This window comes from Hemiscyllium ocellatum, chromosome 42 (assembly GCF_020745735.1).
Source record: "Hemiscyllium ocellatum isolate sHemOce1 chromosome 42, sHemOce1.pat.X.cur, whole genome shotgun sequence".
In the NCBI taxonomy this organism is placed as follows: Eukaryota; Metazoa; Chordata; class Chondrichthyes; order Orectolobiformes; family Hemiscylliidae; genus Hemiscyllium; species Hemiscyllium ocellatum.
In genome coordinates this window covers 11,696,085-11,719,982 of record NC_083442.1, presented here as the reverse complement: position 1 = coordinate 11,719,982, position 23,898 = coordinate 11,696,085, and the positions used below count along the sequence as shown (strand labels likewise).

The 23,898-nt window shown below is 41.4% G+C and overlaps 1 protein-coding gene across 2 annotated transcripts in view; it reads right to left on the bottom strand.

The window, feature by feature from the left end:
• The window catches only part of LOC132834735 (fibrillin-1-like), a 589,699-nt gene extending 566,023 nt beyond the window's left edge, over positions 1 to 23,676 (bottom strand). For both annotated transcript variants that reach the window (XM_060853700.1, XM_060853701.1), the window contains exons 1-3: positions 23,101 to 23,676; positions 16,321 to 16,403; positions 16,043 to 16,141 (exon numbers count right to left, since the gene is read on the bottom strand). In XM_060853700.1, coding sequence (XP_060709683.1) covers positions 16,043 to 16,141; positions 16,321 to 16,403; positions 23,101 to 23,285 — 367 coding nt within the window. In that variant the 5' untranslated portion in view covers positions 23,286 to 23,676. The remainder of the gene's footprint in view (positions 1 to 16,042; positions 16,142 to 16,320; positions 16,404 to 23,100) is intronic.
• Positions 23,677 to 23,898: the final 222 nt, after the last annotated feature.

The following is a 23,898-nucleotide window of genomic DNA, read 5'->3' as shown; positions in this document are numbered from 1 at the left end:
ATTGTAAAATGTAAGGTAGTTTGATTTTAGGAGTAAGATAAAAGGTCAGGACAACATTGAGGGCCGAAGGGCCTGTACTGTGCTATGTTCTATATATTAACATAGCCAGAAATAGATATGGGGAAAGACAGATTCTGGTAATTCTCAGCAATCACTATTTATATAAAAAAAACTTCATAACTATTAAGGAGAATCCAGATTACTAACAAAAATATGCAGAACACATCTTTTAGGTGGCCAACCTTTAGTGTCACATGTGCACCACACCTCCAGTCCTCCAAGAATCCCACATGCTTCTTCATGCACCACAGCCTTATCAAATTAGAACACAACAGAAGAACTAGGAGCAAGGGTAGGCAATTCAACCCTTAAGTCTGCTCTGCCATTCAAAACAGTCTTGGCTGATCTCAACTGTTTAAAATTCACATTCCTGCCCATCTTCAATTCATTACTATTTAATAATCTGACCAACTTCTCAAAATTTAAATAATCCTTTAGCATTCACCACATGCTGAGGCAGTGATTAAACAGATTCACAATGGGAAGCAGTTTCTCATATTTAAATTAAATTTGCTCATTCTTATCCAAAAACTGTGAGCTCACTCTAGTCTGCCCCACAAACATTATTTCTGCATCTGCACAGTCAATCATCGTGAGCTGATCTAGCTCAATTAATCTCCATTTATTCTTCTAAACTCCAAAATATAGGCCTAACCTACTCAAACTCAAAGACAAATCACTCATCTTTGCAATCAAGTAAATGACCTCTAAACTGCCTTCAAATACAACTACATCCTCCTTCAAAGACTACCAAAACTTTATGCAATATTCCAGGTGTGGTCTTACGAATGCCTTGTACAGTTGCAGCCGTACTACACTCCCTAGTTTTACACTCTATTCCTCCAGTAATAAATGCCAAAATTTATTTGCCTTCCTTATGACCTGCATACTTATTTCCAGTGATGCATGATACCCAGAACCCTCTGCACCAAAGCATTATGAAGTTTCTCTCCATTTAGATAATAATTACCATTTTACTCATCTGACAAATATCAATAATCTCACACCTACAAAAAGTTAAACCCCACTGCCAAATTTTGGCTCATTTGCCTAGCCTATCCATTTACGATTGTTACAATTTACTTTCCCATTTATTTTACGAGTCATCTGCAAATCTGACTGGGGTAGCTTCTATCTCTGCATTAAAATCATTAATATAGATTGTAAGCTGTTGGGGCACCAAGCAACAAACCCTCAGGTGCCCCGCAAGTTACATCTTGCCAATTAGGAAAAGGGCTCTATGTCCCAAAACTCTGATTTGTTGGTTAGCCAATCCTCCAGCCTAGCTAATAAATTACCTCAACCTCACATGATCTACCTGGTATGGCACATAACCAATGTGTTCTGGAAATCCAGATATACTACATCTACTGGAACCCCAATATCTACTTGCTTGTTAGTCTTCAAAGAATCAATGATTTCATACACTGTGGAACCAGACCCACCCAATCCCTGTAACCCCACATTTCCCATGCGAATCCACCTAAACTACACACCATTGAACACGATGGGAAACTTGGCATGGCCAATCCACCTAACATGCACATCTTTGGACTGTGGGAGGAGAGCAGAGCACCCAGAGAAAACACCCATAGACATGGGGAGATGTGTGAACTCCATATACAGTTGCCTGAGGCTGGAGTTGAATCCAGGTACCAGGCACTCTGAGGTAGCAGTGTACTACTGTTTTTTTTTGGATTAGTGGTGCTGGAAGAGCACAGCAGTTCAGACAGTATTCGAGGAGCAGCAAAATCGACGTTTCGGGCAAAAACCCTTCGTCAGGAATAAAGACAGAGAGCCTGAAGTGTGGAGAGAGAAGCTAGAGGAGGGTAGGGGTGGGGAGAAAGTAGCATGGAGTACAATAGGTGAGTGGAGAAGGGGATGAAGGTGATAGGTCAGGGAGGAGGGTGGAGTGGATAGGTGGAAAAGAAGATAGGCAGGTAGGACAAGTCATGGGGACAGTGCTGAGTTGTAAGTTCGGAACTAGGGTGAGGTGGGGGAAGGGGAAATGAGGAAACTGTTAAAGTCCACATTGATGCCCTGGGGTTGAAGTGTTCCGAAGTGGAAGATGTGGCGTTCTTCCTCCAGGCGTCTGGTGGTGAGGGAGCGGCGGTGAAGGAGGCCCAGGACCTCCACGTCCTCGGCAGAGAGGAAGGGGGAGTTGAAATGTTGGACCACAGGGCGGTGTGGTTGATTGGTTCGGGTGTCCCGGAGGTGTTCACTAAAGTGCTCTGCTAGGAGGCCTCCAGTCTCCCCAATGTAGAGGAGACCGCATTGGGAGCAATGGATGCAAAAAATGATATTAGTGGATGTGCAGGTAAAACATTGATGGATGTGGAAGGCTCCTTTAGGGCCTTGGATGGAGGTGAGGGAGGAGGTGTGGGCGCAGGTTTTGCAGTTCCTGCGGTGGCAGGGGTAGGTGCCAGGATGGGAGGGTGGGTTGTAGGGGGGGGTGGGACCTGACCAGGTAGTCACGGAGGGAACGGTCTTTGCAGAAGGCGGAAAGGGGTGGGGAGGGAAATATATCCCTGGTGGTGGGGTCTTTTTGGAGGTGATGGAAATGTTGGCGGATGATTTGGTTTTTGCGAAGTTTAGTAGGGTGGAAGGTGAGCACCAGGGGCGTTCTGTCCTTGTTACGGTTGGAGGGGTGGGGTCTGAGGGCAGAGGTGCGGGATGTGGAGGAGATGCATTGGAGGGCATCTTTAACCACGTGGGAAGGGAAACTGTGGTCTCTAAAGAAGGAGGCCATCTGGTGTGTTCTGTGGTAGAACTGGGAGCAGATACGGCGGAGGAATTGGGAATATGGGATGGCATTTTTGCAAGAGGTAGGGTAGGAAGAGGTGTAATCCAGGTAGCTGTGGGAGTCGGTGAGTTTGTAAAAAATGTCAGTGTCAAGTCGATCGTCATTAATGGAGATGGAGAGGTCCAGGAAGGGGAGGAAGGTGTCAGAGATGGTCCAGGTAAAATTAAGGTCAGGGTGGAATGTGCTGGTGAAGTTGATGAATTGCTCAAACTCCTCGCGGGAGCATGAGGTGGCGCCAATGCAGTCATCAATGTAGCAGAGGAAGAGGTGGGGAGTGGTACCGGTGTAATTACGGAAGATCGACTATTCCATGTAGCCAAAGAGACAGGCATAGCTGGGGCTCCTTATATATGAATAAGGGGCTTTGGGATTTTCCTTAACCCAGTTTGCTAAAGATATTTCATGACTTCTTTTAGCCCTCTTAATTCCTCGTTTCAGATTGGTCGTACTTTCCCAACATTCTTCCAAAGCTTGGTCTGTTTTCAGTCCCCTTGGCCTTATGTATATTTCCTTTTTCCTTAGCTAGTCTCACATTTTCACCTGTCATCCATGGTTCCCTAATCTTGCCATTTTTATCCCTCATTTTCACAGGGACATGTCTGTCCTGTAGTCCTAACCAACCTCTCTTTAAAAGCCTCCCACATACCAAATGTGGAACTACCTTCAAACACTTGCTCTCAGTCCATATTCCCTAGTTCCTGCTGACTTTTGGTACAGTTGGCCTTCACCCCAGCTTAGCACTCTTCCTTTAGGACCATTCTCACCCTTATCCACAAGTATTCTAAAATTTATGGAATTATGATCACTATTCCCGAAGTAATCCCTTACTGAAACGTCAATCACTGGCCAGGCTCATTCCCCAACAATAGGTCCAGTATGGCCCCTTCCCAAGTTGGACGACTTAAACACTGCACTATAAAACTCTCCTGGATGCTCCTTACAAATTATGCTCCATCTAAACCTCTAACAGCAAGTCTAAGCAAAACAAATTAATCAAATGATTTACCGTTCGTAAAACTATGCTGAGTCTGATAGATTGTGTTTAAACTCTTCAAATGTCCTGTTATTCCTATTTAATATTGGATTCTAACAATTTCCCCAATGGGGCCTGGAGAATTGTGTCTTCAGCCCCAAGTTCACAGTACTTTTTCCCTTGCTGATGATTACCAAGTTCCTCCGGTGACAAAATGTGCCTCTAAAGAGGAATTTGTTCTGTCCTGTTTCTCTTGGAAAGGTTTTGCAAACCAGGTACCAAGATGTCTGCTCCATGAAAAGTTGAGTAAGTAGATTTGGGATTATAAAAAAAAATGAAGACAAAAGCAGCATGGGTGTGTGGAGTCAGGCTCACATGGACCCAGCATTTTGGTTTAGCTTTCATTTGTTGAACTTGGGGTTTTGGAGTTGAAGGTGCTATAAACAGCTCTTTCTCTCACTCTGCTGCTAGATTCCTTGTGTCAGTCTTCCTTCTCCTAGACTGAAGGAGAAAGCAAGAGAGAGAAAATACTGTTTTGCTGAATTTGCCTTTACGGGATGCTACTATATTAGAACATTGATTAACAGTTAAATAATATATTATCTTGATAAATGTTTAAAGTTACACCAATTCCCTTGTTTGTATTTTAATTGTGGTGTAAGAAAATATTTTGCTTAAGCTTAGTAGTTCGACCAATTGAATCACATCTGGAACACAGTACCTTACAATGGTCTTTAAATAAAATAAAAGATAGAGTCTAGGCTAGCTTTGATGTTGAGTGTTTTTGGTCTGGTCCATAGTACTCTCTTTCTATAACTTCTGCATTACCTGTTACTAGTGGGATGGTACAATTGTCCTGCACAATAAAAACTAAAGCAAAATATTGTTTTAGTCCTTCTGCTACTTCTGTGTTCCCCACCGTTATCTCTCCAGTATCACCCCCCAACGGGCCACATTCACTTTCACTACTTACATCCCTTTTATAGTCTTAGAAGTTTTTGCCATCCCCTGGTTTTCTTTTTGCACTAGTTTTCTTTCATAATTTATCTTTGCTACTTTTATTATTTTTAAGTAAATATTTGGTGATCTTTAAAGATTTTTCAATCTTCCAGCCTACCACTGACCTTTGCAATGTGGTACGTCTTAGTTTCTGTCTTTACATCCTTCACTTCCTTGCTTAGCCATGGATGTTTTATCCCCCTCTTGCAATCTACCTTCCTTTGGAATATAATTTAGTTGAGAAGAATTAAATATCTCCTCAAATAGCTAGCAGTGCACATCAACTTCCAACCTTTTAGTCTTCCTGTCAAGTCCACTATGGCTTAATCTTTCCCATACTTATGTAATTACTTCTGTTTAGCTCCAGGTCATCAGTATGGGACTCCAGAATGCTTCAAGGAACAACTCTCATGCATTCAATGGACTCTCCATCAAGGTTACCCTTACCAGTTTGATTATTGCAGTCTTTTTGCATGATAAAATCATGACTGTCAAATATTTCTTAGTTTGCAGCATTTCCTGGCTTATACTGTGCCCCACTGCAGAACTATCATTTGGGGACCTATAGATTATTCTCATTAATGATTTCCTTCCCTTGCTATTTCTATCCAGGCTTGGTCTCCAGCACATGTATCATTTCTCATTACAACAACGATCGCTGCCTTTACTAACAAAGCTGCACCATCTCCTTTTCCTATCCTTCTGAAACACAGAGTATCCTTGGATGAGCTGGAGGCTCTTTTGGAAATTGGCAGCTACGATATTGTGGGGATAACTGAGACATGGCTTCAAGTGGACAGGGCCAGGAAGTGAATATTCAAGGCTATACATGCTATCGTAAGGACAGACTGACGGGCAAAGGGGGTGGGATGGCCCTGTAAGGGATGATATTCAGTCCCTTGCGCAGGGGGATCGAGAACCAGGGGATATAGAGTCAGCATGGATAGAGCTGAGAAATTCTAAGGGTAGAAAGACCCTCATGGGAGTTATCTACAGGCCCCCAAACAGTAGTATGGATGTAGGGTGTAAGTTGAATAAGGAGCTGAAATTGGCCTGTCGCAAAGATGTTACTACAGTTGTTATGGGGGATTTCAACATGCAGGTAGACTGGGAGAATCAGAATGGTATTGGACCTCAAGAAAGAGACTTTGTGGAGTGTCTCCGAGATGGATTCTTAGAACAGCTAGTGCTGGAGCCTACTAGGGAGAAGGCAATTCTGGATCTGGTATTGTGCAACGAACCAGAATTGATCAGGGACCTCGAAATGAAGGAGCCATAGGAGGTAGTGACCATAATACAATAAGCTTCAATCTGCAATTTGAAAGGGAGAGGGTACAATCAGTAGTGACAATATTTCAGTTGAATAAAGGGAACTATGGAGCTATGAGGGAGGAGCTGGCCAAAGTTCAATGATGCAATACCTTAGCAGAGATGACAGTGGAGGAACAATGGCAGATATTTCTGAGTATAATGCAGAAGATGCAGGATCAGTTCATTCCAAAAAGGAAGAAAGATCCTATGAGGAGGCAGGGTTGGCTGTGGCTGACAAGGGAAGTTAAGAAACATATAAAGTCAAAAGAGAAAAAGTATAACATAGCAAAGATGAGTGGGAAAACGGAGGACTGGGAAGCTTTTAAAGAACAACAGAGGATTACCAAGAAGGAAATATGCAGAGAAAAAATGAGATACGAAGGTAAACTGGCCAAAAATATAAAAGGAGGATAGTAAAAGCTTTTTTAGGTATGAGAAAGGGAAAAAAATGGTTAAGACTAAAATTGGGCCCTTGAAGGCAGAAACAGGGGAATACATCATGGAGAACAAAGAAATGACAGAAGAGTTGAGTTGGTACTTCAGATCTGTGTTCACTGGGGAAGACACAAGCAATCTCCCTGTGGTAACAGTGGCTGAAGGACCTGAACTGGAGGGAATTTATATTTGCCAGGAATTGGTGTTGGAGAGACAGTTGGGTCTGAAGGCTGATAAGTCCCCAGGGCCTGATGGTCTACATCCCAGGGTACTGAAGGAGGTGGCTCGAGAAATCATGGATGCATTGGTGATTATTTTCCAGAGTTCGATAGATTCGGGATCAGTTCCTGCAGTTTGGAGGGTGGCTAATGTTGTACTAGTTTTTAAGAAAGGAGCGAGAGAGAAAGCAGGAAATTATAGACCAGTTAGTTTGACCTCAGTGGGAAAGATGCTGGAGTCTATTATAAAAGATGAAATTACGACATATCTGGATAGCAATAACAGGATAGGTCAGAGTCAGCATGGATTTATGAATGAGAAATCATGCTTAACTAACCTTCTGGAATTTTCTGAGGATGTAACTCTGAAGATGGACAAGGGAGGTCCAGTGGATGTAGTGTACCTGGACTTTCAGAAAGCCTTTGATAAGTCCCACATAGAAGGTTAGTGAGCAACTTAGGGCGCAAGGTATTGGGAGCAAAGTACAGACTTGGATTGAAAATTAGTTGGCTGATAGGGAACAAAGAGTAGCAATAAACAGCTCCCTTTTGGAATAGCAGGCGGTGACCATTGGGGTACGGCAGGGATCAGTACTGGGACCACAGCTTTTTACAATATATATTAAATGATATAGAAGATGGTATTAGTAATAGCAAATTTACTAATGTTGATGGTACAAAGCTAGGTAGCAGGGTGAAATGTGAGGAGGATGTTAGGAGATTACAGGGTGACCTGGACAGGTTAGGTGAGTGGTCAGATGCATGGCAGATGCAGTTTAATGTGGATAAATGTATGGTTATCCACTTTAGTGGCAAAAACAGGAAGGCAGACTACTACCTAAATGGAATCAATTTAGGTAAAGGGGCAGTACAAAGAGATCTGGGTGTTCTTGTACACCAATCAATGAAGGCAAGCATGCAGGTACAGCAGGTAGTGAAGAAGGCTAATAGCATGCTATAATAGATTGATTATAGAAGCAAAGAGGTTCTTCTGCAGCTGTACACGGCCCTGGTGAGACCGCACCTCGAATATTGTGTGCAGTTCTGGTCTCCAAATTTGAGGAAAGACATTCTGGCTATTGAGGGAGTGCAGTGTAGGTTCACGAGGTCAATTCCTGGAATGGCGGGATTACCTTACGCTGAAAGACTGAAGCGACTGGGCTTGTATACCCTTGAATTTAGAAGACAGAGGGGGATCTGATTGAGACGTATAAGATTATTAAAGGATTGGACACTCTGGAGGCAGGAAACATGTTTCCGCTGATGGTTGAGTACCGAACCAGGGGTCACAGCTTAAATATAAGGGGTAGACCATTTAGGACAGAGCTGAGGAGAAACTTCTTCACCCAGAGAGTGGTGGCTGTGTGAAATGCTCTGCCCCAGAAGGCAGTGGAGGCCCAGTCTCTGGATTTATTTAAGAAAGAGTTGGATACAGCTTTCAAGGATAGTGGAATCAAGGGTTATGGAGATAAGGCAGGAACAGGATGCTGATTAAGGGTGATCAGCCATGATCATAATGAATGGTGGTGCAGGCTCGAAGGGCAGAATGGCATACTCATGCACCTTTTGTCTATTGCCTATTTCCAAACTTGTGCTTCCTGCAACCATGTCTCAGTAATCAGCAATAAATCATACCCATTCATTTCTACGTGCACTGTTAACTCTAATTTTATTCCAAATGATTTAAGTTTCTTCTATTATTAAATTTTCCTACACTTATGACTACAAGACTCACAGCTTAAGCTGACTAAACAAAGCAGTTCAGTCAAAATATAATACTATTATAGTCTAAAGATGTATTTTTCTTTCACATCCAAATGCTTATTAGGAGCTGGAAGTTACTCCATGTCACTTCAAAAGGAGAAGCGTATCATCAATGTTCATTTGTATAGCATCTTTCAAAATAGTAAAATGGCTCCAAGTCTTCAAAAAGTGTTGTCAACAACTATATGTTATTCAGTATAAATCTTATACTGAGCTAATAGGATAGTATTTCATCCAAGTAAAAAGAACTCAACAAATAGTGATTGTGACTAAAACATGAAGGGATGTAAAGCACCGGGAAGTCATATGGTCACACAGTACAAATGGTATGTCAGTGTACATCTTCACAGTGAATTCAGCCCAGAATTACACATCATCTGGATCTCACCATAAGCCAAAAGGAAGCAAGTCAAAAATCGAGCACTTCCCCATGAAATTAGAGGGAATTAGAAGGAAAAGGACTCAAGTGGCATCCTTTAAGTATTAATTAGCTTAACTTTTAGGCTAATGCACAAAAGATTGTAGAAAACAAGAAATAATTCACAAAAGCAAGAGCTTGATAGAAAACAACATTAAGAAAAATGAAATGACAACTATACTGCTCCTTGAATGTGCTCTGCCATGCAGTATAATCATATCTGATCTTTTGCCTTAGCTTCACTTTACTGCTACATCCAGATCTGATGTTCCCTCGAGACATCAGAAGTCTGTATCTCAGTGGTTCACCACCTTGAGGACAACAAATTCTGGACTTACTATCCAAATAATAAAAAAAATTCAACAATTGAGAATCCACAAACCTTTGAAACAGAACCTCCAAGATTCATAATCTGACTGAAGGATTTTTTGTTTATTGCTAAAGGGATCCTTTAAGATTGCCTTCCCACATGCTAGATTCTCCAGACAGGGAAACAATCTGATTATCTACCATGATAAGCCTCTTCAGAATTTTGTACATTTCAATAAGGTCACCTCTAATTTTCCTAAACTCCAGAAATTAGAATCGCAACTTACTTAGCCAATCATAGGATAACCATCTCATCTCAGAAATAAATTGAATTGGCTTTCATCAGACAGGCTCCAAGATAAGCATATCCTTCCTTTGGTTTAGCAACCAAATTGGGACAATACTCCAAATGTAGTTTCAACAAACAATTATAACAAGGCTTCCTTATTTATTCTCCATCGTCTAGCAATAACATTCTTCCTAATTGCACACTTTACCTGCAAGGTAATTATGTTCCAACTACAATATACCCAAGACCCACTAAATATCAACATTTACAAGTTTCACAGATCATTAAAAATTCTTTTACATTTTCAATAAAAGAAGTTACCTCACACTTCTCCATGTTATATTATATCTATCACCTTGTTAACAAAGAAACCAGGAGCATAAGTCAGTCATTTGGCCCTATGAGTCTGCTCCCTCATTCAATATGATCATGGCTAATCCTCTCTCAATACTACATGCCAACGTTCTACTGGACTTGAAACATTAACTTTCTCTACACAGATGCCGACAGACCAAACATTGTGATGGAGCTTTGAAACTCACCATGGCAAATGAAAAAAATTGAATAAAAATATGGACTTAAAAGCTGGTTTTTCAATAACCATGTAACTACTGAAACTTGCTGTGAAAACCTCCATCTGATTCACTAATACCCTTTAACAAAGGAAATTTGCTGTCTTTACTTGGTCTGATCTACAAGCGACTCTGGATCTACAGCAATGTGGCTGACTTTCAGCTAGTCTCTGAAATGGCGCAATAAGCCACTCAGGTAAAGTATAATTAGGGATGGGCAATCAATGCTAGCCTCACTCATAACATTCAGATCCCCTGACAAAATAAAAAGAATATAAACTGTCTTGTAATGTCTTCCTAATTGTTTGCTGCACCTACCTTCTACTTTTATTGACTGGTTTAACAAAGACATCTAATATATTACCATTTAAGTCATATGCTGCCTTTTAATTTTCCTCAATGAAGTGTATAAACTTTAACCATGTTATACTGTATCTGTGTGCCCAAACACAACTTGTCTAGATCACGCCCAAAGCGGCTTCCTATCCTCCTGTGAAGTCTATTAAAAATCTTACACCATATTCATTGTTTCTCCCTTACCTATTTGCAAATTACATTCTCGAAGTACTAAAGTCGACTAATTAAGCATGGCTTCCCTTTCATAAAGTAGACAAGCAAGAGGCTGGAAGAACACAGCAAGTCAGGCAGCATCAGGAAGTCATCAATGGGAAGAGGCTACCACCCTTGGCCTCCACCATTGCCACAACAAACCACAGCATCTATTGGAGGAACAACACCTTATCTTCTGCCTGGGCACCATAGAGCCCAAAAGACTCAACGTCGAGTTCTCCAATTTCAAATAACCTCCCTCCCCAACCCCCAAATCCCTTCCACTGCTCCCTACCACCAGCCGGATTCATTCCTCCCATTGACCAAGCAGGTTGTACCCTCTACCTATCTTCGCCTAGACCCACTTCACCACCCTGCCCATCGCCTTTATCTGCAGTTCACCCCATACCCATCCCCAGTGTTGAAGGGTTACACCCGAAATGTCGACTTCTGCATCTCCTGATGCTGCCTGGCTTGCTATGTTTTTCCAGCTTCCTGCCTGTCTGCTTTGGATCCCAGCATGTACAGGTTTTCTTTTGTCTCTTCCCTTTCATAAAGGCAAACTGACTTTACCTAACCAAAATAATGCTTTCTAAATGCTGTCATGACGTATTTTACATTATACTCTAGTACTTTCTCCATGACTGGTGTTGGGCTAACTGATCTGCAATCATGTTTTTCTCTCTCTTTTTCAATCAAAAGAAAGTGCAGTTACATTTGTAGCCATCCAATCTGTACAAACTGGTTCAGAGTTTTGGAATATGACCATCAATGCATCCAAGGTCACTTCCTTAAGCACACTGGGATGCAGATTATCAGACCTTCGTAATTTGTCAACATTCCACATCATTCATTTTTTTTTAAACTTTTAAACTGAATATTATTTTACTCCCTCCCCTCAACTCCTCCCTCACTAGACCCTTTATCCCAAACATTTGAGAAATTATTTGCATTCTCTTTCATCAAAACAGAACCACTATATGAGTGCAATTCTTCTTTATTTTCACCAATTCTGATTGTAAGGGACCTACATTTCCAGTAGTCTTTTCTCTTTACGTATTTAAAGGATTGAGCTTTGAGAAGATTTGTAGCTCAGGTTGAGGTTCTGGATATAGGTTTGCTCACTGAACTGGAAGGTTCATTTCCAGATGTTTCATCACCCTACTAGGTAACATTTTCAGTGGGCCTCAGGCAAAGCACTGCTGATAAGTCCTGCTTTTTGTTTATAGGTTTGGGTTTCTTTGGATTAGTGGTAGTAGATGGGATCTAACTCAATGCGTTTGTTGATAAGAGTTCCAGTTGGAGTGCCATGTCATGCTTCTAGGAATTCTCACGTGTGTCTTTGTTTGGCTTGTCCTAGGATGGATGTGTTGTCTGATTTGAAATGGTGTCCTTCCTCATCCGTATGCAAGGACTTCACCAGAGGAAATGACATCACCAACCCAAAGAAACCCAAACAAAGAAAGCAGGACCTATCAATAGTGCTTCACCTGAGACCCATTGAATTTGTTACCTAGTAGAGTTACAAAATGCCTAGAAATGAACCTTCTAGCTCAGCGAGCAAGCCTACACCCATATTTAAAGGAGTAATATATTTCCTGCACATTTATTCTCGTACTCTATTTCATCCCTTCTGATCAAATTTTGTCCTATGCAAAATTCTAAACTGCCCTCAGACTTGTTGCTTTTCTGGCAATTTTAGAAGTCTCATCTTGATTTAATACTATCCTGATTTCTTTTGTAGGCTACGGTTGAACCACTTATCCTACTTATTTTTGCAAGTCATGCAAGGTTCTTTAAACATTAGCCATTGCATGTTCTCAGCCAACACTTTTAGTAAGGTTCCCTAATCCATCATTGCCAATTCATGTCTCATACATTTGTAGTTCCTTTTAGTTATGTTCAGGACCCTAGTTTCCAATTCACATTCACTTTAATGATCAATTGAATCATTTTACGGTTGCTCTTTCTCAACAGACTCTGCAACATCTAGATTGTTAATTTAACCTCTCATTGTACAATACCCAGTATAGGATAGCCTGCTCTCAAGTTGGTTCATCATATTGGTCTAAAATCTGAACTTGTATATATTCTAAGAAATCATATTTCACAGTATTATTGCTTGTTTGGTGTCCAATCTACAAGATTAAAGTCACCCTTCATTACAAATTGTACCTTTATTGTCCATGTCTCTAATTTCCTGCATAACGTCTTTCCTTACTTCACCACAATTTGGGGGCCGACAGACAATCCCTAAATGTTCCTGCTCCCTGGCTTTTCCTAACACCACACAAATTCCACAGTTTTCCAAGCCAATACCATTTCCAACGATTACACTGATTTTTCATTCCTTTGCAAATGATGATGCTTTACCTCCTTTCCCTACTTGCACATCCTAAGTACTGAATACAGCTGGATGTTCAATTGCCATTCTTGGTCACCTTACAAATGTCTCCATAATGCAACTGGATACAGTATTTTGCACATTTCTTTATGCAGTCCCCATGTTGCGAATGGGTTCCATTCTGAAGTCTGTTCACAAGTTAATTTATGCACAAGCTTGAACACAATGCAGGGCAATATAAAATAGCTGTTTGTGAATGTTGTTGTTCATATTGTGAATGTTCTGCATATTAACACAATGCCTTTAGACTTGTCTTTTTAACCTTGTTCCTCAATTTTACTTCACTCTCTGGCTCTATTTGTCGCTATCTTTTCATTTTTGCTTCTTCTTAGACCATAAGACCATAAGACCAAGGGGTGAAAGTAAGGCCATTCAGCCCATCGAGTCCATTCCGCCATTCAATCATGGCTGATGGGCATTTCAACTCCACTTACCAGCGTTCTCCCCGTAGCCCTTAATTCCTTGAGACAACAAGAATCTATCAATCTCGGCCTTGAAGACATTTAGCGTCCCGGCCTCCACTGCACTCCGTGGCAATGAATTCCACAGGCCCACCACTCTCTAGCTGAAGAAATGTCTCCGTATTTCTGTTCTGAATTGACCCCCTCTAATTCTAAGGCTGTGTCCATGGGTCCTAGTCTCCTCGCCTAATGGAAACAATTTCCTAGTGTCCACCCTTTCCAAGCCATGTATTATCTTGTACATCTCTATTAAGTCTCCCCTTAATCTTCTAAACTCCAATGAATACAATCCCAGGATCCTCAGCCGTTCCTCATATGTTAGACCAATCATTCCAGGGATCATCCGTGTGAATCGCCGCTGGACACGTTCCAGTGCCAGTATGTCCTTCCTGAAGTGTGGGGACCAAAACTGGACACAGTACTCTAAATGGGGCCTAACCAGAGCTTTATAAAGTCTCAGTAGCACATCTCTGCTTTTATATTCCAACCCTCTTGAGATAAGAGACAACATTGCATTCGCTTTCTTAATCACGGACTCAACCTGCATGTTTACCTTTAGAGAATCCTCGACTAGGACTCCCAGATCCCTTTGTACTTTGTCTTTACTAATTTTCTCACCATTTAGAAAGTAGTCTATGCTTTTACTCTTTTTGCCAAAGTGCAAGACCTCGCACTTGCTCACGTTAAATTCCATCAGCCATTTCCTAGACCACTCTCCCAAACTGTCTAGATCCTTCTATAGCCTCCCCACTTCCTCAGTACTACCTGCCTGTCCACCTAACTTTGTATCATCTGCAAACTTCACTAGAATGCCCCCAGTCCCCTCATCCAAATCATTTATATATAATGCGAATAGCTGTGGCCCCAACACTGAACCCTGCGGGACACCGCTTGTCACTGCCATTCTGAAAAAGAACCTTTTATCCCAACTCTGTTAGACAGCCAATCCTCAATCCATCCCAGCAGCTCACCTCGAACACCATGGGCCCTCACCTTGCTCAGCAGCCTCCCGTGTGGCACCTTATCAAAGGCCTTTTGAAAGTCTAGATAGACTACATCCACTGGGTTTCCCTGGTCTAACCTACTTGTCACCTCTTTAAAGAATTCCAACAGGTTTGTCAGGCATGACCTCCCCTTACTAAATCCATGTTGACTTGTTCTAATCAGACTCTGCTCTTCCAAGAATTTAGAAACCTCATCCTTAATGATGGATTCTAGAATTTTACCAACAACCGAGGTTAAGCTAATTGGCCTATAATTTTCCATCTTTTGTCTTGATCCTTTCTTGAACAAGGGGGTTACAACAGCCATTTTCCAATCATCCAGGACCTTTCCTGACTCCAGTGACTCTTGAAAGATCTCAACCAATGCCTCCGCTATTTCCTCAGCCACCTCTCTCAGAACTCTAGGGTGTATCCCATCGGGCCAGGAGAATTATCAATTTTAAGACTTTTTAAACTTTTCTAGCACTATCTCTTTCGTAACGGCAACCATACTCAACTCAGCCCCGTGACTCCCTTTAATTTTTGGGATATTACTCATATCTTCCACTGTGAAAACTGACGCAAAGTACTTGTTAAGTTCTCCTGCTATTTCCTTATCTCCCATCACTAGGCTTCCTGCATCAGTTTGAAGTGGCCCAGTGTCTACTTTTGCCTGTCGTTTGTTCCTTATGTACTGAAAGAAACTTTTACTATCATTTCTAATATTACTGGCTAGCCTACCTTCATATTTGATCCTCTCATTTCTTATTACACTCTTTGTTATCCTCTGTTTGTTTTTGTATCCTTCCCAATCTTCTGATTTCCCACTGTTCTTAGCCACTTTATAGGATCTCTCTTTTTCTTTAATACATTTCCTGACTTCCTTTGTCAGCCATGGTTGTCTAATCCCTCCCCAGATAATCTTTCTTTTCTTGGGGATGAACCTCTGTATAGTGTCCTCAATTATACCCACAAACTCCTGCCAATTTTGCTTTACTGTCTTCCTGGTTAGCCTCTTCTTTCTCTTGTTTCTATTCTTGTTGCCGTTCTCCCTGTTTGGGTTCCTATACCCTTGCCATTCTAGTTGCCCACTCATTTAGCTGGTCTACACCTCCAGGTATTCTTAATTTATATTCCAGTTATCTTGATATGGTCAGCAAACCTGGAAACATTGTCTCTTTATCTAATCACTAATCAGAAATAGTTGACCCCCTAGAACAGATTCTACAGTCACATCAGTAATTATAACCTGTAAGCTTATACATCATAACCTTTGCTTCTTTTCTATTAAAAGAGTCTTCTATTGATGCTCCCTATCACCCCCAGGTCAATGACCCCTTAGATTGCATATTAATCTAAATGTAGCATCTCAATTACCTTCTCAAAATTCAAGGATACTACATCTATAAGTTTCTCTTCAACCATTCTAATTACATTCTCAAAATAAACTCTAATAAATAAATCACCTCATTAAAAAAAATCAATTTCACTCACCTGATTTTGAACCACATGTTGGCGCTATCTGACCATTTGGGCATGTGCATATGTTTGGTCGTGAACAAAAGCCATCACCACATGAGTTCCTGCAAATTGCTGAAATGAGGGAAAAGGTGTATTTAATCTCAATGCATTCTTAAATAACACAAGACAAATATAGAAATGAATAGCTTTACAATATTTCCTTCTCCTTTAACACTCCCATCTTTATTAACTTGTTTGACTTCCAGCATTACTTCACATCTGCCACCCCAATTCCCATTTCTTTCACTTACGGACAATGCATTGGTTTCCACCAGGTAACGTTTTCCAACCCGGGCAGCAGTATGAATGGAACCGTGACCCACAAACATTTGGCCTAAAAAGGAGGATTCAATTAAATTTATTGAGATAAAAATGCTCCATGTTTTAACAAGATAAATGCTTCATCTTTATGTTTATATTAACACGTCTAGGCATAGTCAAAACGGAAGTGGTGCCACTCTAATGCAACTCGCATTTTGCAACTGGATACAGTATTTTGCACATTTCTTTACGCAGTCCCCATGTTACGAATGGGTTCCATTCTGAAGTCTGTTCACAAGTTGATTTGTGAGCAAGTTGGAACACAATGCAGGGCAATATAAAATAGCCGTTTGTGAATGTTGTTGTTCATATTGCCTAAAACGCGCATTTTGTTAACACTAATTTCGCTGTAACGTGATTGATGAATTGGGGTTGGGGGGGCACTGTTTTTAAAGCACGAATTTTTAAAACATGTGTTAGCTGTAATGGGATTACATCACCAACACTTCAAGCACTATTTCTAAAACAAAATTTTCCTATAATGCTTGGTTGTACAAGAATGCAAACATAGCATTGTAAAGAAATACCTGCATATATTTTTAAAGCTAATTCAAGCAATGCCACTTCTATATGAAAACTAGGTTTTCACAAGAATATCTTGGAAAATATCTGGAAATTGTTTATTACATGAATAACACTATATTCACAATGGCCCACTTTCTATCTGATGGTATATCCTTTACAAATCACAGAACATGTTCACACGGCACGGTGGCACAGTGGTTAGCACTGCTGACTCACAGCGCCTGAGACCCGGGTTCAATTCCCGACTCAGGCGACTGTCTGTGTGGAGTTTGCACGTTCTCCCTGTGTCTGCGTGGGTTTCCTCCAGGTGCTCCGGTTTCCTCCCACAGTCCAAAGATGTGCGGGTCAGGTGAATTAGCCATGCTAAATTGCCTGTAGCTGTTAGGTAAGGGGTAAATGTATGGGTATAGTTGGGTTGCGCGTCGGTGTGGACTTGTTGGGCTGAAGGGCCTGTTTCCACACTGTAAGTAATCTAATCTAATTAAGTTCCAATGGCATGGATAAATGGATCATCCAGAGGTCACTGCATTTATCTATGTACATACATAGATTAATATAAAGTACAACTGTTTCAGGAAAATTAACGCACCCCCTAAACTTCAAAACATGAAGGAAACTACAAAATCCAACTCAACTGTAAATTTCTATTTCTGACCAGACTCTTAAATAGTATGCTAGGCAGTGCTGTTGGCTTAAAACTTCTTGGAGGATTAAAGGAAAACTGTATAATGTAAATAAAGAGTTTCCCAAAAGAAAGCTGAATACAGACGGATAACCACTATCGAAATGAATTTCAGAGCAAAAGCACAAGTCCTAAAAATTTGCCTTTTTCATTAAGACTAATTAATAGTCACATAACCAGTGAGTTGGAGATGCTGGTGTTGGACTGGGGTGTACAAAGTTAAAAATCACAATACCAGATTATAGTCCAACAGGTTTAATTGGAAGCATTACATTATGTACTCCACAACCACCTGATGAAGGAGCAGTGCTCTGAAAGCTAGTTCTTCCAATTAAACTTGTTGGACTATAATCTGGTGTTGTGTGATTTTTAACTTCAAAACCAGTGAGATTATTCTAATAAATTATGTGGAAGGTGCAATATTCAATAATCTCAAGATGAAAAACATAATTGTATCTGTTATTGTTTTTAGGCAGGATCTAATAGCAAGGAATGTCATGTGAGAGTTGTACTAAATAGATAAATGAAACAAAAAGTGAAAGATTCCCAGTTGTGGTGCAATGGTAGCACCCATACCTGTGAGCCAGAAGATCTGAGTTCAAGTGCTATGTGCTCCTGAGGTGCGTAATAAAATGTCTAGACAGCTTGATTAAAAATATCTGGAAGATACCTAGACTCAAATATTAGGACTGACTTCAGACTGGACATTAACTGATTTCCTTTGATTATTTTTAATGGAGGGAGAATATTTTTAAAGTTTGCAATTTGGACAGTCTGCAAATTTATAGCTATTACTAATGACTGCACTATTAATATTGCAGTGAGAAACCAAACGGATTTAAAAATAAAGTTATGTTCCTCAAATACATTGAACATTTAAGGGTTTATTTTCAAAACATTTGTGCATCAGTCATAGCTCAGTTGAAAGCACACTTGCTCAAGTCCTAATGTCCTGGGTTCAAGGCCCATCCCAAGACTTGAGCACAAAAATTAATTCTGGCATTCTGGTGCAGAACTGAGGAAGTACATATTGTCAGCAATGCCATCTTTTAAGTGGGGTATTTTTCCAAAAAAAAACACAGAAACCCTACAGCATGGAAGCAGGCTATTCGGCCCATCAAGTCCACACCAATCCTCCAAACAGCATCCCACTAATAATCCCACGCACCACCCCCGCCACCTTCTCCTGTAACCCCATATTTACCAATCCACCTAACCTGCACATCTTTGTACTGTGGCAGGAAACCGCAGCACCAGAGGAAGTCCACATAGATATGGGGAAAACGTACAAACACAGAGTTGCCCGAGAGTGGAATTGAACCTGGGTCCCTGGCACTGTGAGGCAACTGTGCTAACCACTGAGCCACCATGCTGCCCTGCCCATGGCCCATTTGCCTATGCAGAGGGACAATAAAAAAAAGAACCCATGACACTATTTCAAAAGTAGGGGAGTTATCCCAAAGTCCTGACTAATATCAAATCCTTAATCAACACTACAAAAACAGATAATCTGGTTCATACCATTTTAGATGGTGGCTGTTTGCTGTGCACAACTTGGTGGCCATTTTTCTGACAATAGTGAACTCACTTCAAAAGTAATTTGATACCATGAAAAGCACAGCATAATACTAAGTTTAAATAGCAGTCAGCTGTGCCATCAGATTGTGCATTTGGGAAGTCATAGGTCCAGCTCAGAGTGAAAAATTCCTCCTTTTTTTGCCAGTTTGGATCTGTAGGGAGAACTCTTTCTCATGGTGACGGTGAAGGCATATTCCACTCAAAGGGTCAGGCAGTACTGGTTGTTCCAATGCCACCCAATCATGTGGATGTATTTGTAGAGGATGCTTAACATAGTGCCCTCACCAACATTATCCCAGTCATGTTTCACTTTCTGAATGTTAAAACCTTAACAAATACTGCCTGCTACACTTGCACATACGTCAAAGACTGTTGCTCCAGAAAGTAATTAGTTGGTTGTGAAGTGAACTGGCATGGTGGCACAGTGGTTAGCACTGCTGCCTCACAACGCCCGAGACCCGGGTTCATTTCCCGACTCAGGCGACTGACTGTGTGGAGTTTGCACGGTCTCCCCGTGTCTGCGTGGGTTTCCTCCGGTTTCCTCCCACAGTCCAAAGATGTGCGGGTCAGGTGAATTGGCCATGTTAAATTGCCCGTAGTGTTAGGTAGAGGTAAATGTAGGGGTATGGATGGGTTGCGCTTCGGCGGGTCGGTGTGGACTTGTTGGGCCGAAGGGCCTGTTTCCACACTGAGTCTAATCTCATCTAATCATATTAGAGTCAAAGTCATACAGCACAGAAACAGACCCTTCAGTCCAACTTATTTATACTGACCAGGTATTCCAAATTTAATTAGATCCATTTGCCTGCATTTGGGACATATCCTTTTAAACCTGTCATATTCATGTACCTGCCAGATGTCTCAAAATGTTGTAAATGTACCCACCTCCACTACTTCTGGCAGCCCATTCCATACACACACCACCCTCTGTGGAAAAACTTGCTCCTCAGGTCCTTTCTAAATCTTTCCCAGCTCACATTAAACCTATGCCATCTCATTCTGGACTCTCCTATCCTTGGGAAAAGGCCTTGCCTACTCACCTTGTCTATGTCCCTAACGATTTTATAAATGTCAAAAAAAGTGTCACCTATCAGCCTCTGACTTTCCAAGGAAAAGGATCCAGTCTATCCAGCCTCTCTTTACAACTTAAACCCTCCAGTCCCAGCAACATCCTTGTAAACTTTTTCAGCACCTTTTTTAATTTAACATTCTTCCTACAAGAGGTTGACCAGAATTGTGTACAGCATTCCAAAAGTGGCCTCACCAATGTCCTGTACGGCCCCAGCATGAGGTTCTAGCTCCTATATTCAATGCACTGACCAATGAATGAAAGTGCACCAAACATAATCACCACCCTATCTACCTGTGACACCACCTTCAAGGTACTATGAACCTTCACCCCTAGATCTGTTCTATAACATTCCCAAGGGGCCTACCAAGTGCAACTGTCCAAGTCCTATTCTGGTCTGCCTTATCACAACGCAACCCAGCTTACATTTATCGAAATTAAGCTCCATATTGCCACTTCTCAGCCCTTTGGGCCATCTAACCAAGATTTATTGGTACCTCATTCTGGTCACCCTGCTTTAGGAAGAATGTTGTTAAATTAGAAAGGGTGCAGAAAAAAAATTACAAGGATGTTACTGGGACTGGAGGGTTTAAATTAGAAAGAGAGACTGGATATGCTGGGATTTTTTTCCCCCGGAGCATCAGAGGCTGATGGTGACCTTATGGTGATCCTGTCCACTATAATCACCAATTTTGGTGTTATCCACAAACTTGCTAACCGTACCTCATTAACCTATCCAAATTGTTGATAAAAATGGACCGAAGACTTGCATTTATCCTTGAAGGCAAGCTTTTATCGAAACAGATCTTTGACACAAAGGTCCTTCAGCCACCCACATTTGCAATGATCAAAATCAACCAACTAACTACTCTAATTCTATTTTCAAGCAGTTAGCTTTGTATGTTTTAGCATCATAAGTGCAAATCTAAAAGTATTTCTGACACATTTGAGGGGTTTTACCTCAACCACCCTCACAGGCAATGAGTTCTAGATATCCACCACTCTCTGGGCGTAAGGTGTTTCCTCCAAACCTTAACCCTGGTCACTGATCCCTCAGTCATGGGGAAAAGTTTTTTTTTCCCTGTCTACCCTATCTACACTCTTAGTTTTAAACATATCAATTGCCTCTACTCCAAGGGAAACTACTACCAGTCTGTCCAATCTCTGTTCATAAACTCTCCAGCCAAGCAACTTGGTAACTCCCCTCTGTGCCCTCTCCAGTGATATTACATACCTCCTGTAATGTGGATTCCAAAGAGTATTTAGAATTATAGAATTGCTGAAAACACACTATTTGACCATTGCCATTTCATCGAAAGAGCTCTCAATTTAAAATCCATCCCATAGCTCTACACTACATTCCTTATGAAAAAAAATCACATTGAATGGAGAATTAAAGGCGGCACGTTTCCCTCCTGTTTTCTCCAAATACAGTGAGAGTTTCAAACCTTTAAAAGATTTAGTAGCGGATACATTACAACTCGCAAATTTTGCGCTATAAAGTAGGGATCTGTATTTTGAGAAGAACTTGCAACCCAGTTGCCGTTTCAATCCGGAGAGAAGTTGAAAGCCTTGGCAAAAACGACATCACATTTCCCTCCCAGGAAAGTTCTAAAAAAAAGTCCTCATACGCGATCAAAAATTGTACGAAAAACGGGAAATATTACCAGAGGCTGTTGTGCTCCAACAAGGGGTTTCCTTTCGATTCCCTGATCGTAAAGTGATATTTAGGTAACCATTATTCATTTATCTCAAATTCTCTGTCTATTCCTGCCTCGTTAGGTTTCCAATTGCGCTTGTTTTCATTTCAATACCTGGCCCGAAAATGGAACTAAGTTGGGTAATCGCAGAGTCTGGTCTCATTTCATCTACTAACTGCACTCGTAAAACTGAGGTGCAAGACATTTCGGACGCAGCGAATAAAAGCACTTGCATATTCCCTGTATCCCTTTAAAAATTACAGTCATCAGAATAATCAGCTAAGATTCAAACACCCCCACCCCCCAAATCTCATCTTGGCACTTTAATATATATGTTAATGCTGTGGTTAGAAACAGCAATGTTTCCAACAAAATAGCCGATAACTTTGCCAGTTTAAAAAAAGCTGTGAGAACAGTTCGATTCCGACCCGTCTCGTCCCTGGAACGAGGAAGAGTAGGAGGGAAGTTCAGCAAAATCATCTTTAAACATTAGAAAAAACAAAAGTTTCACGTCTTGCTTCGAATATCGAACTTCAGCACTCTGGGACACCGAATTGTACATTCAAAAATGCAAACAAGTTCCAGATGGAAAGGAGCGCAATGCTATCAGTAATTCACAGCATCTGCTAAAGGGTTAATATTTTTCAGAGAAATCAGAGGTACAGACGGGGGGCTCTTTTCTGTCTGTACCTACACGTCCCTGCAAACTTCACATCCAGGAATTTGAGAACTGCTTCGGGAGGGGACGAACAGAGAAGCCTACATATACTGAGGTGGAAATGCAATCGTGAACTAAAATTCAGTATTTACAAAAAAGTATTTACTTTGGCGAAAAAAAAGCCCATTGGCAATAACCACTTCCAGCAAAGCATTACACGGATTTCCAAACAGAAAAATATTAATGTAACATACTCGCCAAGTCCGCCTTTTTAAAATAAAAATCGTGTTTTTAATTAAAAAGTCTGCCTTGACGTCCGATTTACATTTAACTGCAGAAATCCGAGGCTTGGTTAAACAGAATAACCATCTCGCCATTAGCTTAAGTTGAATCATTGACTTTAGATTTTTTTTGCAAGGTGTGGACAGACTAGATTGTGCAAAATAAAATGATATATTCGCAGATAAAATAAATCCCATGAGTAACGGTAACATTTACCCTTTCAGTACGTCCTGGCTTGATCCGCCTCGTCGTCTTAACCTATTTGCAGTCTTCTGGTTGCTGTTGTTATTATATTTATCAGCATTGGGATTCTGCTGCGCCGCACCTACGCCTGTCTGCACCGCAACAGATAAGAAAGTTGTAAATCCCACGGAAAGTTTCAGCAGCCACCGTATCCACATAGTGTAGCCGGGGCTGGACTCCCTCCCGTCTCAGCCAAATACTCGGTGCTCCAAGGCAGACAGGAGATAGAGAAGTTGGTGGCAGGGGGAGGTGGGGGGTGCAAACACAGAACACAATTGCAGTGGCACCTCTCAATTTCGAGAGGCAAGCCAAAAAAAATTAAATCTCTTCAAAAGAAAAAAGAAAACTGAGGAGCGTTGGAGATGAAGGTAAAAAAGAAATCCAAGTTCAGACTTTTAGTTGAGATCCAGTTGAACAGCAGAGAGGGGGGAAAGACATACCGAGTGGACTTTTATATTTAAAAAACTAATGTATATTTTTTCTCTTATATAAATATATAGATATAAGTCTTGGCCCCCGAGCTTGCCGCAGCCACTCGCCTGCGTGTAGTTGGTGCCGTGCGAGACTGGGCTGTGTAACAGCTCACGCCGCAGCCGCTCACTGTTCGCTCCTTCCCTCCAACCGTCACCCGCCGTGCACCGCCCCCTCCCCGGCGACAGCACGCGCTGCTCTCGCGAGAGCACCAACGACTAACTGCTGCTCCGCGGCACGAGGCGCTCAGCTGTCGATGTCAGTGGCCGGCCGTAGAAGGTTCCAGAGGGATTTCCACAC